At 27.7% G+C, this 18251-nt stretch overlaps 1 protein-coding gene across 1 annotated transcript in view; it reads left to right on the top strand.

The window, feature by feature from the left end:
- Positions 1–18251, top strand: part of ko (Stork-head domain-containing protein knockout) — a 160105-nt gene that overhangs the window by 104813 nt on the left and 37041 nt on the right. The window contains exon 3 of the mRNA XM_088200178.1: positions 6185–6366. Coding sequence (XP_088056304.1) covers positions 6226–6366 — 141 coding nt within the window. The 5' untranslated portion in view covers positions 6185–6225. The remainder of the gene's footprint in view (positions 1–6184; positions 6367–18251) is intronic.

Raw genomic sequence — 18251 nt, 5'->3', positions numbered from 1 at the left:
CTATGTAGCTATTCTGCAACACTTTGTTCCACACAAACACGTTACAAAGAGATTAAATTGAATTTTGAATACATTAAGTACAATATTGCCATTGTTACGCAACTTGCTTAATTGCGAATCATCGCTCTTCGGCACGCTTTCTTCGACATTTGGACATTTGGGTTATGTTCATCACGATACAATTTTTTCAAATCCAAAATGGGTTTGAGGAACATCTGTGCGTTGTTAGAGCAACGGTGGCGACCTTGTCATTCAAATACTTTTCGAGTCACGACTCGAGCTACCATTTCACCGGTCGGTGAATCGCTTTAGATTTTTCTATGACCCTAAAGACTATTAATTTTCCCGACGACAGGCACATGGCGTGTGAGCCAATGATAAATTGTGCAGGCCATGAGCTCTTAAAATGCAACATTTGTTATAATACATGGTCTCAATGTTATTGTGCCCATACGCACAATCGAAATGAATTTGATCAAAAAAATCCTCCAAAGCTCTCGTTTTTAATAGACGTAGAAAGTAATTCGAGTTCACAACATGCAAATTGGCAAGCGAAAGCCATAATTGAAACGATTCGAAGCTTCCTATATGTTGCTCATTTTTTTAGCCATTACATTTAATATAAATATTTAACAGCTTAATCTTAAATGAATAAGAAATAGTTATACATGTTACAGCTATAAGCCTATAATGTATTAAAAAAAATAATCGATTTATATCTGCTATAAAACAATCTATAGTAGTTCTATATATATATACTTTAAATTATGTTAGACGTTTATCAGTATAATATTTAATTCTGTCGAAGGTAATTTATTTAATTTGCTAGTATTGCATTAGAAATTTTGCTTCCTGTAAATTTATTCTATACAAACTACTACATATATAGGTGTAACAGTAATAAAATAAGAAATTTGCTATTGTCGCGTAATCAGACTAGTTTTTTTTTTAAATATATTACAAAATAAAAGTACATATTTAATTTGAATAAATAGAATATTTTTTAGAACTATTTAGTTCTAAAAAATATGATCGGTAAATACTCTATAGAACTTTGTTGTGTTTATGATGCCACTGGTTGTTATATCGATTGTTGTATATCATAGTTTTTTTAGAATAAGATAGGAAAAATAAATCTATTGTCATTATAAGACATATACACAGTTAAACATCATAAAAAATCGTCTAAAATGAAGGTTAAAGAAAAATAGTATTTAATAGTGTTTTAATTCAAAAACATTTATTAATATATTTTTTTGCAATACTAATTATAAATCGATGGTAATAATCTACAAATAATATTCTTCTTGTTCTTAAATATATTATAGAGTGGAACTTTTAAGTTTGTAAAAAGTGCTCGTATATTAAAGCATTTTTTTTTCCATAATAAATAATGTCAACTCAAATTGAATATTTTTAAAACCCAAAATAATTTATAAAAAAAATACGCGTATTTTTTCGTATTTATATTTATTATAAAATATTATAATTTATTAATTATTTGTATCTGAAAAATTGCTCGTATTATATAATAATAGTATATACATACATACATTATATAATAATATTATATACATATATGATCCATAAAATTCACTGCGTTCAATTTAATACTGGTATTTTTGTAGAATTTGTAAAGCTTTTTAAATAAATTGCTTTCAAAACAAGGCGTCAAATAAAATTTTATTACTATTGGGTCTCCATATAATATCAAAGTTTGTGAAAAACTCATATTTTTTTTATTCAATACACTTACAAACTTTTTTAATAAAAATAATACTATATGATTAATATGATACTTACGCTTAACCTAAATAATATCCATCGGTTGTATTTATCAATAAAGAGAAGCACTCGTCGTGAAATCAATTAAGCTCTCACCACGTTTTACCTGCATTACAGTATCAAAATGCCACAGTGGATTTTCAGCTGAACGAAGCGATTTGGCCGTCTGCCAGTGCATTCGAGAAAATCGATAGAAACACCCGGCACTGGCCCCAGACACTGATTTTGAACATTGCACTATATACATATGAAAACATTGTATCTAGCAAACATTATTATATATTATATAAATTTCTTTAAAGCTTATTTATCGACTTGTTTTGCTGGAGAGTATGTAGTTGTACAAACCGCTGCATAATTTCGCAATGACCGGTTAAAAGTCCGAACGTTAAACGTGTGAATTATTTGTTTACGCATCAAGCTTAACTTTCTAGTTAAGTTCGAGTGTTATCGTTGATATTTAATCGGTAATGCGACGTACTTGACACAGCTTAGCAGTTTAACATACCAGATGGCAATCTAAAAGCAATGATAGAGATCTGGTATGTTATATTGTGAACTGTAATCATCCGATGTGATCAGCGTATTACATAGACAATATGCAATGCTTGAGCAATAATATTTATTGTATTGAGTGATAAATTGTATGCTTATACTTTTAAGTAGTATACCAATGCTAATAATTTTACGTATCAGTCAAATGTCTACAATACATATTATCTTACATTTGGATCGAGTATGATAGACACAAAGATATATTTTTTATATAGACATTTTTTGACAAAGGACTTTTGAGAAAAATTATTTTTCAATTGCACTTTTATGATTTAATATGATAGACTATGATTTTTTATTATATTTATAAAGAAAGTAAAATTGTATTAAAAAAATAGTTGTGAATATAATTAGCTATTTAGTTTTTTTATCTGATGGTAAATATCTTAATTTTAAAATAATTTATACAAATTGTTAAAAGAATAACCATATTTGTTAATTCAATAAGAACAACGCTATGACTCGTTTAAAATATTAATTTCATTCCATTTACAGATTTTGCTCTAGAGTGGATTTTTCACACGTTCACAATACCATCTTCGTCCATATGGCGAGAGAGAAAAATTGACATAACAATCGGTCTATATATTTATAATTGTGTGAGACGTGACATACGATACAATCTCATTGTGTGCACGTCACTGTCGTTGCATAATAATTCAGGGGAAAATGCTTTTCATTATCCGAATATTTTTAGTGGTCTACGATAGCATTCATCCTCAGTGAAAGTGATTGTTAGTGCATATTATTGTCGTTTTGTTTGATATCATGTGAACTTTTTTCTCTCTCCCAAACCGAAACGATTGAATTCTCGACGAATCTCAGACCCCTGGGTTAACAGTGAAAGCGCTCTTTTCCTTACATTACCATTTAATTTATGCGTTGTAATAAATATTTTCTAATCACACGTTCTTTAAAATTAAAATCATATGCCAAAATAATATATTTTTTAGCATTACAAATCAATTTAAATATGCTTTAATTAGCTAAAAATATGCATGTGTATGTTGACTCGTATGTGATATGCTTACACATCAAAGCACAGCTATTAATCGCAACAATGCACATAATCCATGTGGTAATGAATGGGATTTGTGATATATATATCAGAATAAGTATAGAGAAAGTTTGGAATAAACAATTAAAAATTTTGAATCTTATACTTCAACTATTTTTAATAAACTTTGATTGATGTATTTATTATATACATCACAAAATAGTACATGATATAATTTCGTACATTTCTTAATCTAAATTATGTGTTTAATTAATATTAATATTAAGTAGTAGTTTATTAATAAATTTTATTTATGGTCAATCCGGTAGATATTAAATAAGGATGAAGATTTTTGCTAAGCTTTATTCCATCAGCTCAATCCCACTAAAACAAAATTTTATGTCATTCTATAGCCACAGTGTAGTCTTCAAAAATAGCTCATTTTTTATTCTAGCTACATGTAAATTAAATAGACACTATATGACACAAACTTGATAAAGGAATCTAACACGAATTGAATAAAAATGTATAAAATATTTTTTAATTGCTTAGAACAGTCTTAATTAAAACTTATAGTAATGTTAAATGATACATGTTAAGATAAAATAACAATATGAATTTTCTTAGAAGAAAAATATAAAATATACGGTTCTTTGAGTAAATCCATAAGTCTCAAATTGGCACCCATTTCCAGCACCATTGAAATGGGACAATGGTACTTAGTTTATCTTCTAAAACAAAGCTATTGGAGTTACGCCCAATGTGAACTTTAAGCGTATATACTTTTGAACTGAAAAACTTTCATAGACATACATATATGTATGTATTAATAAAGGTTTCAATTATTATTATATTATTATATTTATTTATAATTTTTTTAATATAAAATACTATTTAAATAAATAATAACTTCGACGCTAATATCAGTATAATTATCAAATATATTTAATTTCAAAATATCAGTAATTTATTAGTAAAATATTACACTAGACATTGTCTGAAATACAAATACAAAGAATAACCTAAAATGTTATTTTATCACTGTCGAAAACAGTATATTAATGTTAATAAACAAAAATATAGAAAATATTAAAATTAGCATTCTTTAACATTTATTAAAATAATTATGACAAAAAATAATTAATAAATATGTAATACGGTACGATTACATATTTAAATACGATTTTTGATTTGAAATTACCTGTAAATGATAATTATATGAAATACATTAAAACCAAATTCTTTTCAACGAGGTAGTCATAGGGTCAATTCATGTCAAAAGCAGTATAATCGTGCCATTGCCGTCGAAGTGTGAACGATCGGTAAAATGATTACATACAATTTTTACTTATATTTATTTTAAATGTTCAAATATTTAATCCTTTTATGGTCCATGGGCTTACTGTACTTTTTTTAAAAAAGCGCATTATTAATCCAATAAAACTATATAAAGAGCTCGTTATACCATAAATTACATACGCTTGCTCGGTGTGGAGTAACAGTGGCTCCATGTCAGTCAATATAAAGCAATATAAAAAATATATTACCCAATTGTATAGCAACCTTAAACAAATCAGAGTAAATTCTTAATACCAACAAGTAAAAAAATGCTATAATCACAATATAAAAATAAAATACTAATAATATAGTATTTTTTTTTATTTTAATTCTTGCATAATGTATATATAGAGATTTTTATACATATATTTAAACATACAATCACATTATTTACATACACATATATTTAAATATGCGATAAAAAATTTGAGAGTAAAGAAATAATGCGACTTTTACTCGGTATTATCAATAGCAATCTAGTGGTGCCGGAAAAAGACAGACGCAAATATTTTATGTGTTAAGATATGTACTTAAATGAAATGTATTGAAAACATTTTTTTGTTTTATTAATTGGTCAACTGTCGTTTAATTTTATGAACAATGTTAAAATGTGTCTTAAACCGTGGCTATCGGAATTTTTGCGCGCGTAGGGTGCCGAAAATATGATGAGATGTAATATTTCATGAGTTTCCAATAAAAATACTTCTTTGTTTTAACAACTGCATTACTGTACATTAAAATAAATTTGGAAAATTTTTAAGTATATTTCACTGCTTTTATGTATATTTCAAGCACTGTTTAAGTATATTTCATTCCTAAAATATAAAGCTTTAAAATATTTTTTTAACTTTTTTGATATTCGTTTAACATTTGATAAATTTAATTGAAAATATCAAGATGTGTCTGAAATTGTTCTTTATGAAACGTGTATCGAAATATTAATTTACCTTATTTGATAAAACTGTTTCGATATTTGTTTAACAATTAATTCAACAATGTCAAGATATGTTTAAAACTGTTATTTATAAAACAGTTATCGAAAGATTGGGCGGCCGGAAACTCTGCGTGCGTTGGGTGCTAAAAATAGTGCAGGTGCATGACTTTTATTACTTTGAAATCAATAAACTTATTCTCAGACTCATCAACTGCATTATAATCTATAAAAATAAATATAGGCATTGTATAATTTTCTCTAAAATAAAAATGCTTTGAAAATATTTTTGAACTTGTTTTATAAACTTGTTTACGATAAACTTGTTTTGCTATTCGCTTAAAGATCGATGAACCTTATGATCAATGTCAAGATGTGTCCAAGAATTTATGAAACGGCTATTGAAAGATTTGGCTTTAAACTAAAAAATATTAAGCGTAAGACTAATAAAATGCTGGAATCTATTAATTAACTCCAAAACTCAATAAATGCACTGCGGTGTTTATTTATTATAAACATATTATAAGTTAATCCAAAAATACATTTATTTCTTAAAATAACATATTTTTATATTTCAGGTTTTTAATATGACTTCATATTAAAAAATAAAACATTCACAATGAGCAGTATAAGTCCAGGGCGTGGAGCCCCTCAGCGCTGCCAACTCATCCTGCAAAGATGTGTAGCCATACAATTAACGAAGCCTGGGAATGCACCAGACGACTTTTGGATGTACGACTCTGGCTATTTACTGTTCCAGGTATGTAATGAAATTTTCTCAGAATTTTAAAAAATAATATAAAAATAAAAGCTTTTAAGAAAGCGCCAAATAGAGCTAAAGATTACTGGTTATTAGATGAATTGAACATAGTAAGACGCTTTATTGATTTTAAGAAATAATCTTACATCCTAATGACACAATTCTCGTATAATTTCAATCAATTTTCATTAGCCAAAAATTGATGCCCCGCATCGAGATGAAAAATCGACTCAGCGGTCGGTCTCACGCTTGGCAACGTTTGACCTCTCCCGCTTGTTTGACACCGTGAAATACATACTGCAGTGTTTGGCATAATATATTTTTTATTCTTAGTACTACTACACGTTATTATTTCAATGCTCTTAACGCATTTATATATTCGTAACATCGGTAGTTTTCACGTAACACTTTTTCGCTCCGACCCGTATTTCTGCGTCGATTCATAAATCAAACACCTTACCGGTGAGAGATCGTTAAATGTGAAGCACTGACAGATTCATTTGCCGACGGAATGGTGTAAGATAAAAGTTAATTAGACCACCCGCTGCGGCTTTAGCTGTTAAAGCTTTAGTTAGAAGAATTACGCGCGTTTGACACGAGACGTCTAGTGAGATAAAGTGCATAAAAGGGGACCTCGTGACTTACTTTGGCTAATAAATATTGGGTGCAGATAATTTATTTCGAAGGTTATTTAATATTAAGAAATATATACCTATAACATAATTTATGCATAACCTTTCTGCATTAAAAATATTTTGGAAATAATTATAAAAAAAATATTTTTTTAACGTATTATATTTGTATGATTAGTTTAAGCAATAAATTTTAATGAAAGATAATAATTTTTAATACATTACTAAATATTTTATTTTATTATGCTATTATTTAATCCTAAATTACATGAAGAAATGAAACAACAGTTCAATGTTTGAAAACAAGTTTACTATTTTTGCTAAAAAAAATAAAACTTGTAGCACCATAAAAAATAAGGAATTTTCAAAATATTACCAAAAAACAGTGTTTTTCTAAGCGTAGCTTATTTAAAATAGGAGTGAATCTTTTGAATCTCTAAAATTTATGCGTAGTAAAGCTACCATAGTTTTTGTAGCAAATCCTCTCATTTTAATCGATAACGAATAATTATGTTTCCATTTGGTGTTAACACTTTTGAAATGCAATGGTATAAATCTTTTTACTTTAAAGACATGGGTTCAAATCCCAATGAATCCTAATGTTTTTTTATCAATTTCTATCGTGTATGGAAGGTCGTTACTTGTAAATATTACATAATTTTAATTTCCATCGTAATCATATACAGTGAAATCTCAGTATAGCGAAACTCACGGGACCAAAGAAAAAATTCGTTATATGATATATTTTTATTTTATTTTTAATTACCATAATACTATAGCATCAAAATACCTCTTACAAGATTGACAGATATTTTTTATCCATTTTTAAAGGATACTGTAATGAACACAATAAAATTTGTTTAAAAATGTTTTATAAAAAAAGTTTGAGGGTCGTCTAAACACCTTGAATGTCATCAAGGACGAACTGAATTTGGAGAAATATTGTGTTAAGTTGTAACGTTATTCTTAAATTCGGATCAAAATATTTCGTTATATTGAGATCAGTCATTGTTACAATGAAAACATTTTGTATGGAGGTTTTTCGAAGACAAATTTAAGCTTCGTTATACTGGGAATTTTGTTATTTCAGTATTCGTTATATAGAGATTTCACTGTAGATTTTCCGAGATGTTCCTAATCTCACTGGTGATAGTGATTAATTAAAAACGAACAAAATAATACATTTTATGTATTAAAAATTATTCCATAATTAATTTTAAAATCTGTAGAAATAAAATTGCAATCTAACTTCAAAACATAATATATTGTACATTTACAATATCACTAAAGTAAATATATATTTTGATAAATTGTTATGCTGTTCATATGTAACGCTCTTGAAATAAGCGTTTTATTAATCCTGAATCAAGGGTTTCTTAAAATAATATATCTTTAAGGGTCACTATATATTTTTTCATCTAAAATATCACCTTGCACAATATTTGATATTGAAGCTTTTTTTTATAAAACGCGTATTTTAATTATATAAATAATTTTTCAAATAGAAATTTCTTATTGGCTACAATTAAAAAAATTAGAATTTAGAATAAAACGTTAATGGTTCTAATTAAGAAAAAAATCTAAAACACCTTTTATAATTCATGTGAAAAAAATTAGCTGATGATTTTTAGCCTTTAAAACAATGTGTGCTTTGGCATTTTGTGCTTATATTCAAATTTAAGGTGGTTTTTCTCGTCATCGATACACGAGATTAGTACGCTGTATGAAATATTTTTATGGTATTTTATGGTATGAAAATGATAGTGTTCTTTAAAAGCTAATATAAAATTTATTTGTATAGCTTTATTTTGGATGACTTATATTTTTTTTTTAAATATACCGGGTAGGTACATGTTGAAATAAAAATTAAAGTTTTATTTTTTGTAGTAAGTGCGCTTTTCTATTAAATATCTGTCTAAGGGACGCTTCTAGTATTAAGTTCCAGAATATGTTTATTAAATTTAAGCTTGAAGTCCAGATGTATGCCCAAGTAACTATTGCTTAAAATCCAATCTACGTTTCTATCCTATTGATTTTGTACATTGAAGCTTAATTCTTTATACTTTATATTTAATATAAATTTCAAGACATTAAATGTGACATTAAAAATTCAGTAGGACATTTTGTCTACAGCCTTTGCCAAGGACTGCATTTGGCATCGTTAGTGGCAGTCGTATTTATTATATTATAATTTAAACATACATATAAATTTTCAACACGTCCTCGACTAAAACATCCGAAAATATGTTCCTAATTTACACATATAAATATTAATTGCCGTTTTTTTCAACACACCTCGATTATATTTTAACTTATGCATAACTATGATTATTCATGACTAAGACATTTATGAATAATCTACGTCATTCGAAAGCGGCTGTGTTCGGCAATAAAAATGGCAAATGTGTGTATTACGCGAATGTGTATCAACTATCAGCGGATCAACGTAGAAAGTAGAAAGGCCATTCAAAGACCCATATTCCCAGAAAGATCGAATAAGGCAATATTGAATATGTTTACAATAATTTCAATCATTACACATCGGGATCCGCCCGGACACAGATATCTAATCGCGATCCGTTGACATAAGTCTCGATGATTAATTTCCGGAGAGAGATTCTGATGCTGCGTTAATGACATCAGGTCGCCGTTTCCTATCGTGCATCAACCGTAATTATTCACGAGAGAAAAGGTTAACGATTGCCACCGTAATCGTAACGTAAAGTCGTTATATAAAGATGCATTGTCGAGATGACATTGTGCCGCGTAACGGTTAATCTATTTTTAATACGTTAAAAATTTGAGATAAAAAAGATAATAATTCGTGTGAGAAGTCCGCTCGTTTTACGACAGATCGTAATATTCTCAGTGCTTCAAAAAATCAGTAGCTTATATTATAATAAATGTGGCAATTAAATCGCGGATACAGAGACATTTAAAACTTGCTCGCTTATTTAATGCTCTATGACTTTTATATTATTATTACGTGTTTCAAGTAGTAAAAATTAAATGAAGCATATTTCAACCAAATTTTGAACAACAGGAGAGCGCAAAAAACAATTATCACTTCTCAGAAGTCAAAAATTCACGTCAAAAGCAATAAAATCGTGCCGTCACCGTCGCATGCAACGGCTCCGACACGATTTTATTGCTTTTGACGTGAATTTTTGCCTTCTGAGAAGTGATAATTATTTTTTCGCTCTCCTATTGACCAAACTTTGATTTTAATATACTTCAACCAATCCTTATTTATTATAAATAATAAGTTCATTACAATTTAGATGCACTTAATTTTATTTTCAATTTAAAATGTAGGGCGATTAACATGCTAGTGATTATTTGTCGGCTATAAAATGTTAATACACTTAATTGACGCGGCGGTAAACTGCTAGCGATTAATTGCTGGCGGTGAATTGCAAGCGAACTTCATCCGATATTTTTTCAGAAGTTATAAATCCATGTCAAAAGTAATAAGTCGTCGTAGTGGCACCGTTCGTTTCTAGATTTTAGACCATGGTCTATATACATAGACTCTAGATACTATTAAAAACATATTAGATAATTCATTACCTATATTTAAAAAAAAGTTCACGTAAAATTTCACTGCATAGATTTTTTCAAAAATAAATTTCATTAGTATATACGCTGTTGCAGTGTTTTCTGTACTTTTTTATTGCATTTGACGTGGATTTTTGACTTCTGAGAAGTGATAATTGTTTTTTACTCCCTTATTAAGCCAAATTTGGTTTTAATACACTTAACACCAATACTCTCATATGAGAAGTATGTTGTAATATTGGTAAGGATAGCTATCATATTTTTAATACGCAAGATGCGACATCTATCTGTACTTCTTCTTCCGCTTATTTTTCCCAAAGAGTATAGTTGGCTAAAACTTGATCTAATGAAAGTACTAACATACTAAGCTTTCATTAGGCTAAGTTGGGTTTGGTTAATTCGTGTAGGGTTTAGATTTGAACATTAAATTTACATTTCGCAACCGTCAAATTTTAGAACAGCATTATATTTTATTAGCGCGTATCAGTTAAATTATATTTTTGCTAGTAGAAATATATATCTACTGGTGAAAATGTATTTGAACTTCACTAGTGAATATATAACTTCACTGAAAAACACAAGATAAATAATGGAAACATATGGAAAAGTTTAAATCATATAATTTTACTAGCACCTGTCAAATAAATTTTATTTTTACTGGTAAAAATATTTATCTACCGGTGAAAATGTATTCCGATATGATTTCACTTAAATGACATTTTTAAAAATATTTTCGGGATAGATTCGAGATTGTTTTTTTTTTAGATTTTTTTTGAGGGATAACCCGAGAATTTCTGGTTTGGAATCAGGGACGTCATTTCTGCTTTTTCCATGGAGAGGGGGCATAATAGACCATTCAGTAATTTTTTTTTTATTATTTTGATTTTATTAAAATTCATCATGACATACATTTTTCTGGCCAAATTCAAGGAAGGGCAAATAACGTCCCTGATTTTGGATCCTATTATAAATGTGCTGAGCCTGTTGCACATTTTACAAAACACAAAATGATTGACTCGAAAAAATATGCTAGATAGCAAAAAATATTGAGCTAGAAATATTTTAAATATAAATTATTATAATTGAATATTGTATAAATAGACAGATTCCATTTTATTAAAAAAAATGTAGTAAAATATATAAATAATGATGGTGTAAAATTGAATAAAAACTTTGTTTAAATAACACATATTTCAATGAACGCCATAAATCCCATTCTAGAAAAATAAATATTTTAAAAAACATGACCAGTTTTTTAATTTATTTGATTTGCCAAAGTCATCAGCATTGTTTGCTATATCCTATTTTGTAACACCCTGTCATCGATTATTTTTATTTCATAATAAAATTTATAGCTTTGCTCTAAAATATACACCTGTTAACGCACGCAAGAAAAATTCAACACACGCTACTTTTACTTTTTTCCTTATGAAGCGCGAATAATCGTCTCTTTTTATAGTTTTTCCTAACACACTGTATCAGTTTTCGTTTTCCGTTTAAGCTGTGGGTCAAATCCGAGTTGGCAAGTCGTTAACTATTATCTTGCATTGTCCAAGGTAATGTTCTTTTATTTTTTCTAAAAATATCTTGCAGAATGCGCGGTCACGTAGCTTTCATACAAAAGCTTTCCGCAAGACCATTGTTTTCCCACACGTTCCGTTATTGTAAACTTAATGGTATTCAAGGTGTGAATTTTTAAAGAATGTTATGACTTTCTGGTTTTAATTTTACCTCTCCATTGATTAGCAAAAATACTTTCATATTACCTAATAAGCAATTTTCTAAAATGTCCATGGCAGTGGTTATCAATTACTATTGTACATTAAGACAATTCTATTTTTTATATTCAAACAATAGCCATACACCTGTGTTATATAGTGATTAACATTTTAAAAACCATTTTTATGATCCAACTCAATAATTGATCTTACGCTAAGGTCATAGAGATTGAGCATAGGATGCGCCGATTTCTATTCTGGCATTTAGAAATGATTTAATCAGAAGTTCGAAAAACAAAAGGGAGATAACTCAACGCCGGTTCGTTGGTCACTCACTGCTACAAGACAATACACGATCGGATTTGTGTCAATCACCCTATTATGGCTTCGGGTCTAAGAAACGCCCACGATCGTCACTTTTAAAAGGTTAACAACAATGATGCATATTATATATATTTATAAAAATAATCAATAGGAATAGGAAGAATGTCTTTAGCTACTTCAAAAATGAAGCAAGATTACACAAACCATCGTTAGGACAACAATAAGCTCATTAAATAAAACCTACGTCAATACCATATACAAAAATGCGTAATTTTATTGCATTGTTAGATTATAATAACAACAATATTGAAATGTTAATGCGCAATGAGTCGTTAGTATAATATTATTTTAAAAACCTTGGCTTTTAATTTTTGTAGAGTGCGTAGTGTAGTTATTTCAACACAATGATTATGATTGCGCGTTTGGCAATTCGATACGTTTAAACGTATAGGTGATTAAGTTGAACCCTATAAAATAATTAAACATAGGGATTAAGCGTTCGTTGGGTTTCTTTTAATATGTACTACGTATTTCATTCTATGGATAGTTTTGGAATGGAACACATTATTATTAGAATAGCTTTCATTCACATTTTTCTCTTACCTACTTCCTCTTCCGTCTAGCTGAAATATCTCCTTTTGATGTTTTTTTTAAAAGCTCAAGCATATGTGTTTTACCACTGAAAAAATATTTAATATGCCAACAAGGAATTTCATCTATGCGCTCATACTATATCTAAAAATATATGTATATGCACCTCTATATATTTTATATAGGTGTATATTTTATTATGTACTATAAAATAACATTTATTTTCTGGGCTATTGCATGTCTTTTTTATATCAATATAGTTTGGTTATACTATCTATTTTATAAATATATATTTTTAAATAGTTTACTTTTACATTCATAATTAATTGTTACTTACAAAACATACGTAACAGAAAATCTGAACCCTAAAATTCTTACGAATAATAAGCAAAAAATTATAAAGCTTTTAATTTTTTTATAGTATTTGGTTTAAAACTTTATTATTGATAAGGATTTAATTCAAATATTTAGAATTTTAAAACTATTATTATAAATATAAATTTTGACAAAATCATAATAATTGTACTCGTTAAAAAATAACTGGTGTTAAAATAAATTGTTCTAATATGATTTGTTCATAATAAATATTTTTATCTAATCTTAAACTTTTATGAACTGCTTGAATAATAATACAGTATGTCACATTTAGTATACAAATAAATAATATTTATTTAGACATATTTTTTGTTAAATATCATCAATAAAACATGTATTATTTTACTCGTTTCTAGCTTCATATGATATACACAGTTATGTGTGTTTATTTGGTTAGTAATTTACTTTAACATTCTATGTGATTTTTTTATCTATTTGTATTGAAAGAAAGCTTTTAAATTCAGTTAAATATTTCATACGTTACACACAGATTCAAGTATTTATTAGATCAATAATTTAGTATTACCCAAATTGTAAAACATTCCAGGTAATATTTTCTATTAAAAAATAATAATATTTTTAGTTATAACGTCGACTTCATGCGTTACACACGAAGCTGGGCGTTTATTAAAATAATAATTTAGTGCTGCTTATTTACCAATTCATTTATTTTTTATACATACAAACAAAAATATTGTTTGATTTGGATAGTTTTTTTAGTTATTTTCAAAAATCATGCATTATACCAAAATATTTTATCTATTAAATAAGACCATACAGATCGCATATGACGTCATCAGGGAAAGGAGTAGGAATTATATTAGCTCCATTTTTAGTAAAAAATAATATAGACATAAATCTATTCTGATGTATAAAATAACTAATAGAATTTGTATTACAGCATTAATATATTTATAAAAAATACAATTTTCTGTTATTTTTTGATAAAAATATATTATTATATTAATTTTTTAATGGTATACAATTATCGATTATTATAAAACGTTTTATGCACAGATGTAGTATTAAATATGCAAAAAAAATATTACCCAGCGAGTTTATTGTTAAGACCAAGTTTTAAGTTAAACTGTTAAGAACAAGAAAGGAGGCCTTTTGGCCTTTTTCTGCTGCCTAATAAATGCTTTTGATTTTGATTTCAATGAAAACTCTCAAAAGTTTACTTAGTAAATATTATGTTTGTAAATGTAATATTTCAAATTTAGGTAAAGGAAAAATATATGAACGTATAAAAACACAAGTTGAATTTGATGCATGATATATTATTTAAAGCTCAAAAGTTTTAGCAGAAATTTAATAATATCAATATAATATATTTATTGTATTATTTATGATTTCTCCCTCTATGTTGAAAGTATAATCCTCACTGATTGTGAGTTTGACTGTTAAGGCCAAGTTGTGAGTTTGGCTTTTAAGGCCAAGAATAATTGCCAATAATAGCGCAGTCGTATCAGTATTTTCCAACCGCCTAATAAATGTTTAAACGTCACTATAGAAAGCTCTCGGAAGCCGATCTAGTAAATACTAGACTATAATACTTGTAAACATATTGTTTTTATAGATAAAAAAATATATATAGCACTCGCAAATTCTATATACCTTTAATACATTATTTTAGCTAAAAGGTACGAGCAGAAATTTAATGTTATCAGTTAATTATTGTATTTTTTATTTTATGTTTAATTCTTACTGACGCTTCTTGCTTACCCTAACGCATGTGACGTCACGATAAAATGTAAGTTGTACTGTTTGGCCTTTATATAGACGGTATTGATTATAAGCGGATCTGGTACATTACGTATATTATTTTTTTATTTATGAAAATAAATAAAAAATAAAAGGGTTTTAAATTAAAATAAATATGTTTTTGCTTAGCATGTTACTTCATGTATTACATACGGATTTGGGTGTTTATTAGTATTGTTGAATATTCCAGATATTGTTTTTTTTATATACAAATATTATTTTTTTAATACAGATGTAAAGCTTTTAAATATCATATGAATAAATATTTCTTGTTTATTTTGGTAATTTTCTGAATAATACACAGATATGTATATTTATTAAATGAATCATTAAGTGATTTCCGTTTTTTTATTATTTTACCGATTATTTAGGAAAAATTGCATTTAAGCTTGAAAAAATATTTTTTATGAGAGCTTTATGCGTTACACGTGTGTTAGTGTTTTTTTTTAATTATAAATTATTAAGTCTAAAATTGTTTTAACATATTTTTCTTAAATATACACAAACAGTAATTTAGCTTTTTAATTTAAATAAATATTTTCTTACTTTTTTAAAATTTTATGCATAAAGCATTGTTCAGTGCTGTTTAATTATTTAAACATTCCACGTAATATTTTTTTATCTTAAAAATTTAGATAAATACGTTTTTAGTTATTATGTTATCTTCATGCAGTAATATTTTATTCTGATTCTAATTAAAGGGATAATTTTGTATTGCTTAAATTGCTGAACATTCCAAGTTGTATTGTTTATAATAGAAATTCCTATATAATAGAAATTGCTTTAAAATATAAAAAAAAATATAATATTAATATGGTATTAAGTTAAATTACTAATTAAATTAATTATGATTAAATTGAACCAATTTATTTAAGCTTTATTTATAAAGTTGATTACGCTCGCACTACAGTCAGATTGATTTACGTTCTATTCATTCTTCCGTCGTTTATCTGACCTCACTAATAGATTTATCACATTAACGCCTACTTTTCGTTACCTTTTGATTAATTTACGACCCGTTCATTATAAACCGATCAAATAGTGTTGAAAATTGTAAAGCATCTCTGATGGTCATAAACAACGATTTGATTGCGCCGCGCAAATTTTAACACGACGTAATAACAAACAATAATTGCTCAATCAATTCCGACGCGATAGCGTTTTTTGGTACACATAATAATTTCATTTTGCACATTAATTGAATTCACATAATAATAACGAAGCAATCTCTCTTATGCGTGCAATATTATGGATTATTATTTTTTTTAGTTTTAATTGGATTATCTGTGATTTTTTAACCTTAACTGCCAGCGCCCACCTTTATTTCCGTTCCTAATTATTATTTTTTAGAATCAAGATTCGATTGGATCGTATGAGTTTTTTAATATTGTGAGATGATGCGTGGGATTTGCACATTTAAAGGCACAAAAAATTGCGTTATTTAACCATAATCGACAATAATTGTTAGAGCCGCGTAAATCAAAATTTTACATTGGAGGAAATCATCAATCATAATTTTCGCCATGACGCCCACACGTCAAAAGCAATTACGCTTATGGATTACAGTATGTATAAAGTTTTTGATAACGTGACCTCGAATTTAATTTATTGTTTTATATTAATTATACATTATAAATTATTGGTATATCAATTAAGAGTAAAAATTTTAATTGTTCCTCATAAACTTTTATATGACAGCTTTTTGTAGACCTTTGTTTTTTTTTTAATATGCATCCTTTACTATCTCATTAGTGTCACAAACTACTAAATTAAGAGCAATGTATTTTTATTTTGTCCAAAAATATTTTCTCTTGTAAAAGCTCATTATATGTGCTTCCAAAATACGCCTTAATATATTTAGAAAAATTCTTAAAAGGATAAGAGTGTTGTATATTTTATTATTATTAATAATTCTTTTAATATTTGATAGTCATATTCAGTCATTTTACAATACTCATAATTATTAATTATTTTTCACAATTCTCGAGATTGCTATCTAGGTTTTTATACCCCTTACCCGAACGTAGGTGTGTAAAGCTTGATTTAACCCCCCAACTTTGAAGGGCTGACTGGCATAAAAACAAAAATCCCCAAAAACTCTTCGGGGATGAGTGTTGCCAGTTTCGGAATTCACCCCCCAATAATAACAATGGCTTGACAGATTCCAGAATCGGTAATTCTTTGGGGGTGGCTTGATACATAGCATGCACTCTTTGTATATAAAACGAGACCAGAATCTCAAACAAGCCGTAATGAAACTCACGTGTGGTTCAATTCCAAAATAACATAAAAACGATACACCCATTATACTTTCAAAGAGGGCAATGAAGCTTTGTCTGCACACGGAAGTCAGTTTTTTTATTGTTATGTTAGACAGTCTAATTTGGGTGTCACACACAGGATAAGACTAGACACGTAAATAAGATATTATGGTCTGTAATCGGAGGATCTTGTATGATGTTTTCCCATGGTTTATTTGTTAGGCATTGCTCAACTAAGTAACGGAGAATATCTAGCAGATTTACAACTGACTGTAGTTTGTTCGAGATGTAACAATAACTCAAAGCCTGTCTAATTAACAGCCAGCCGAACAACAATGCATTTAAATGAAACGGTTTATTAAATGCCGATCCGGCAATTAAAACCAAGCGACCCGTGAAACGGGGTAGATAGATTATCGTCTGTATGTATATATATATATATCTATAAGTATTATTAATTGTTAAAACGTATCCTAATAGAGTTACTCATCCATTTTCACAATTTTTTGGTTCGCCATTAACGTGAAACATAAATTAATTCGTATTAGAAGATAGTAAATATTGTGACAAACTTATGCCTTAAAATTAAATTTATTTCAAAATATTCATATCTCATATTAACCTGAAGATTTTTCAGATTATATATATTTGACGAATTGCTA

This window comes from Plectrocnemia conspersa, unplaced genomic scaffold (genome assembly GCF_051122295.1).
Source record: "Plectrocnemia conspersa isolate PC_06_02 unplaced genomic scaffold, ASM5112229v1 ptg000012l, whole genome shotgun sequence".
Classification (NCBI taxonomy): Eukaryota; Metazoa; Arthropoda; class Insecta; order Trichoptera; family Polycentropodidae; genus Plectrocnemia; species Plectrocnemia conspersa.
The sequence above is the reverse complement of the archived record's forward strand: the minus strand, read 5'-3'. Positions and strand labels throughout refer to the sequence as shown.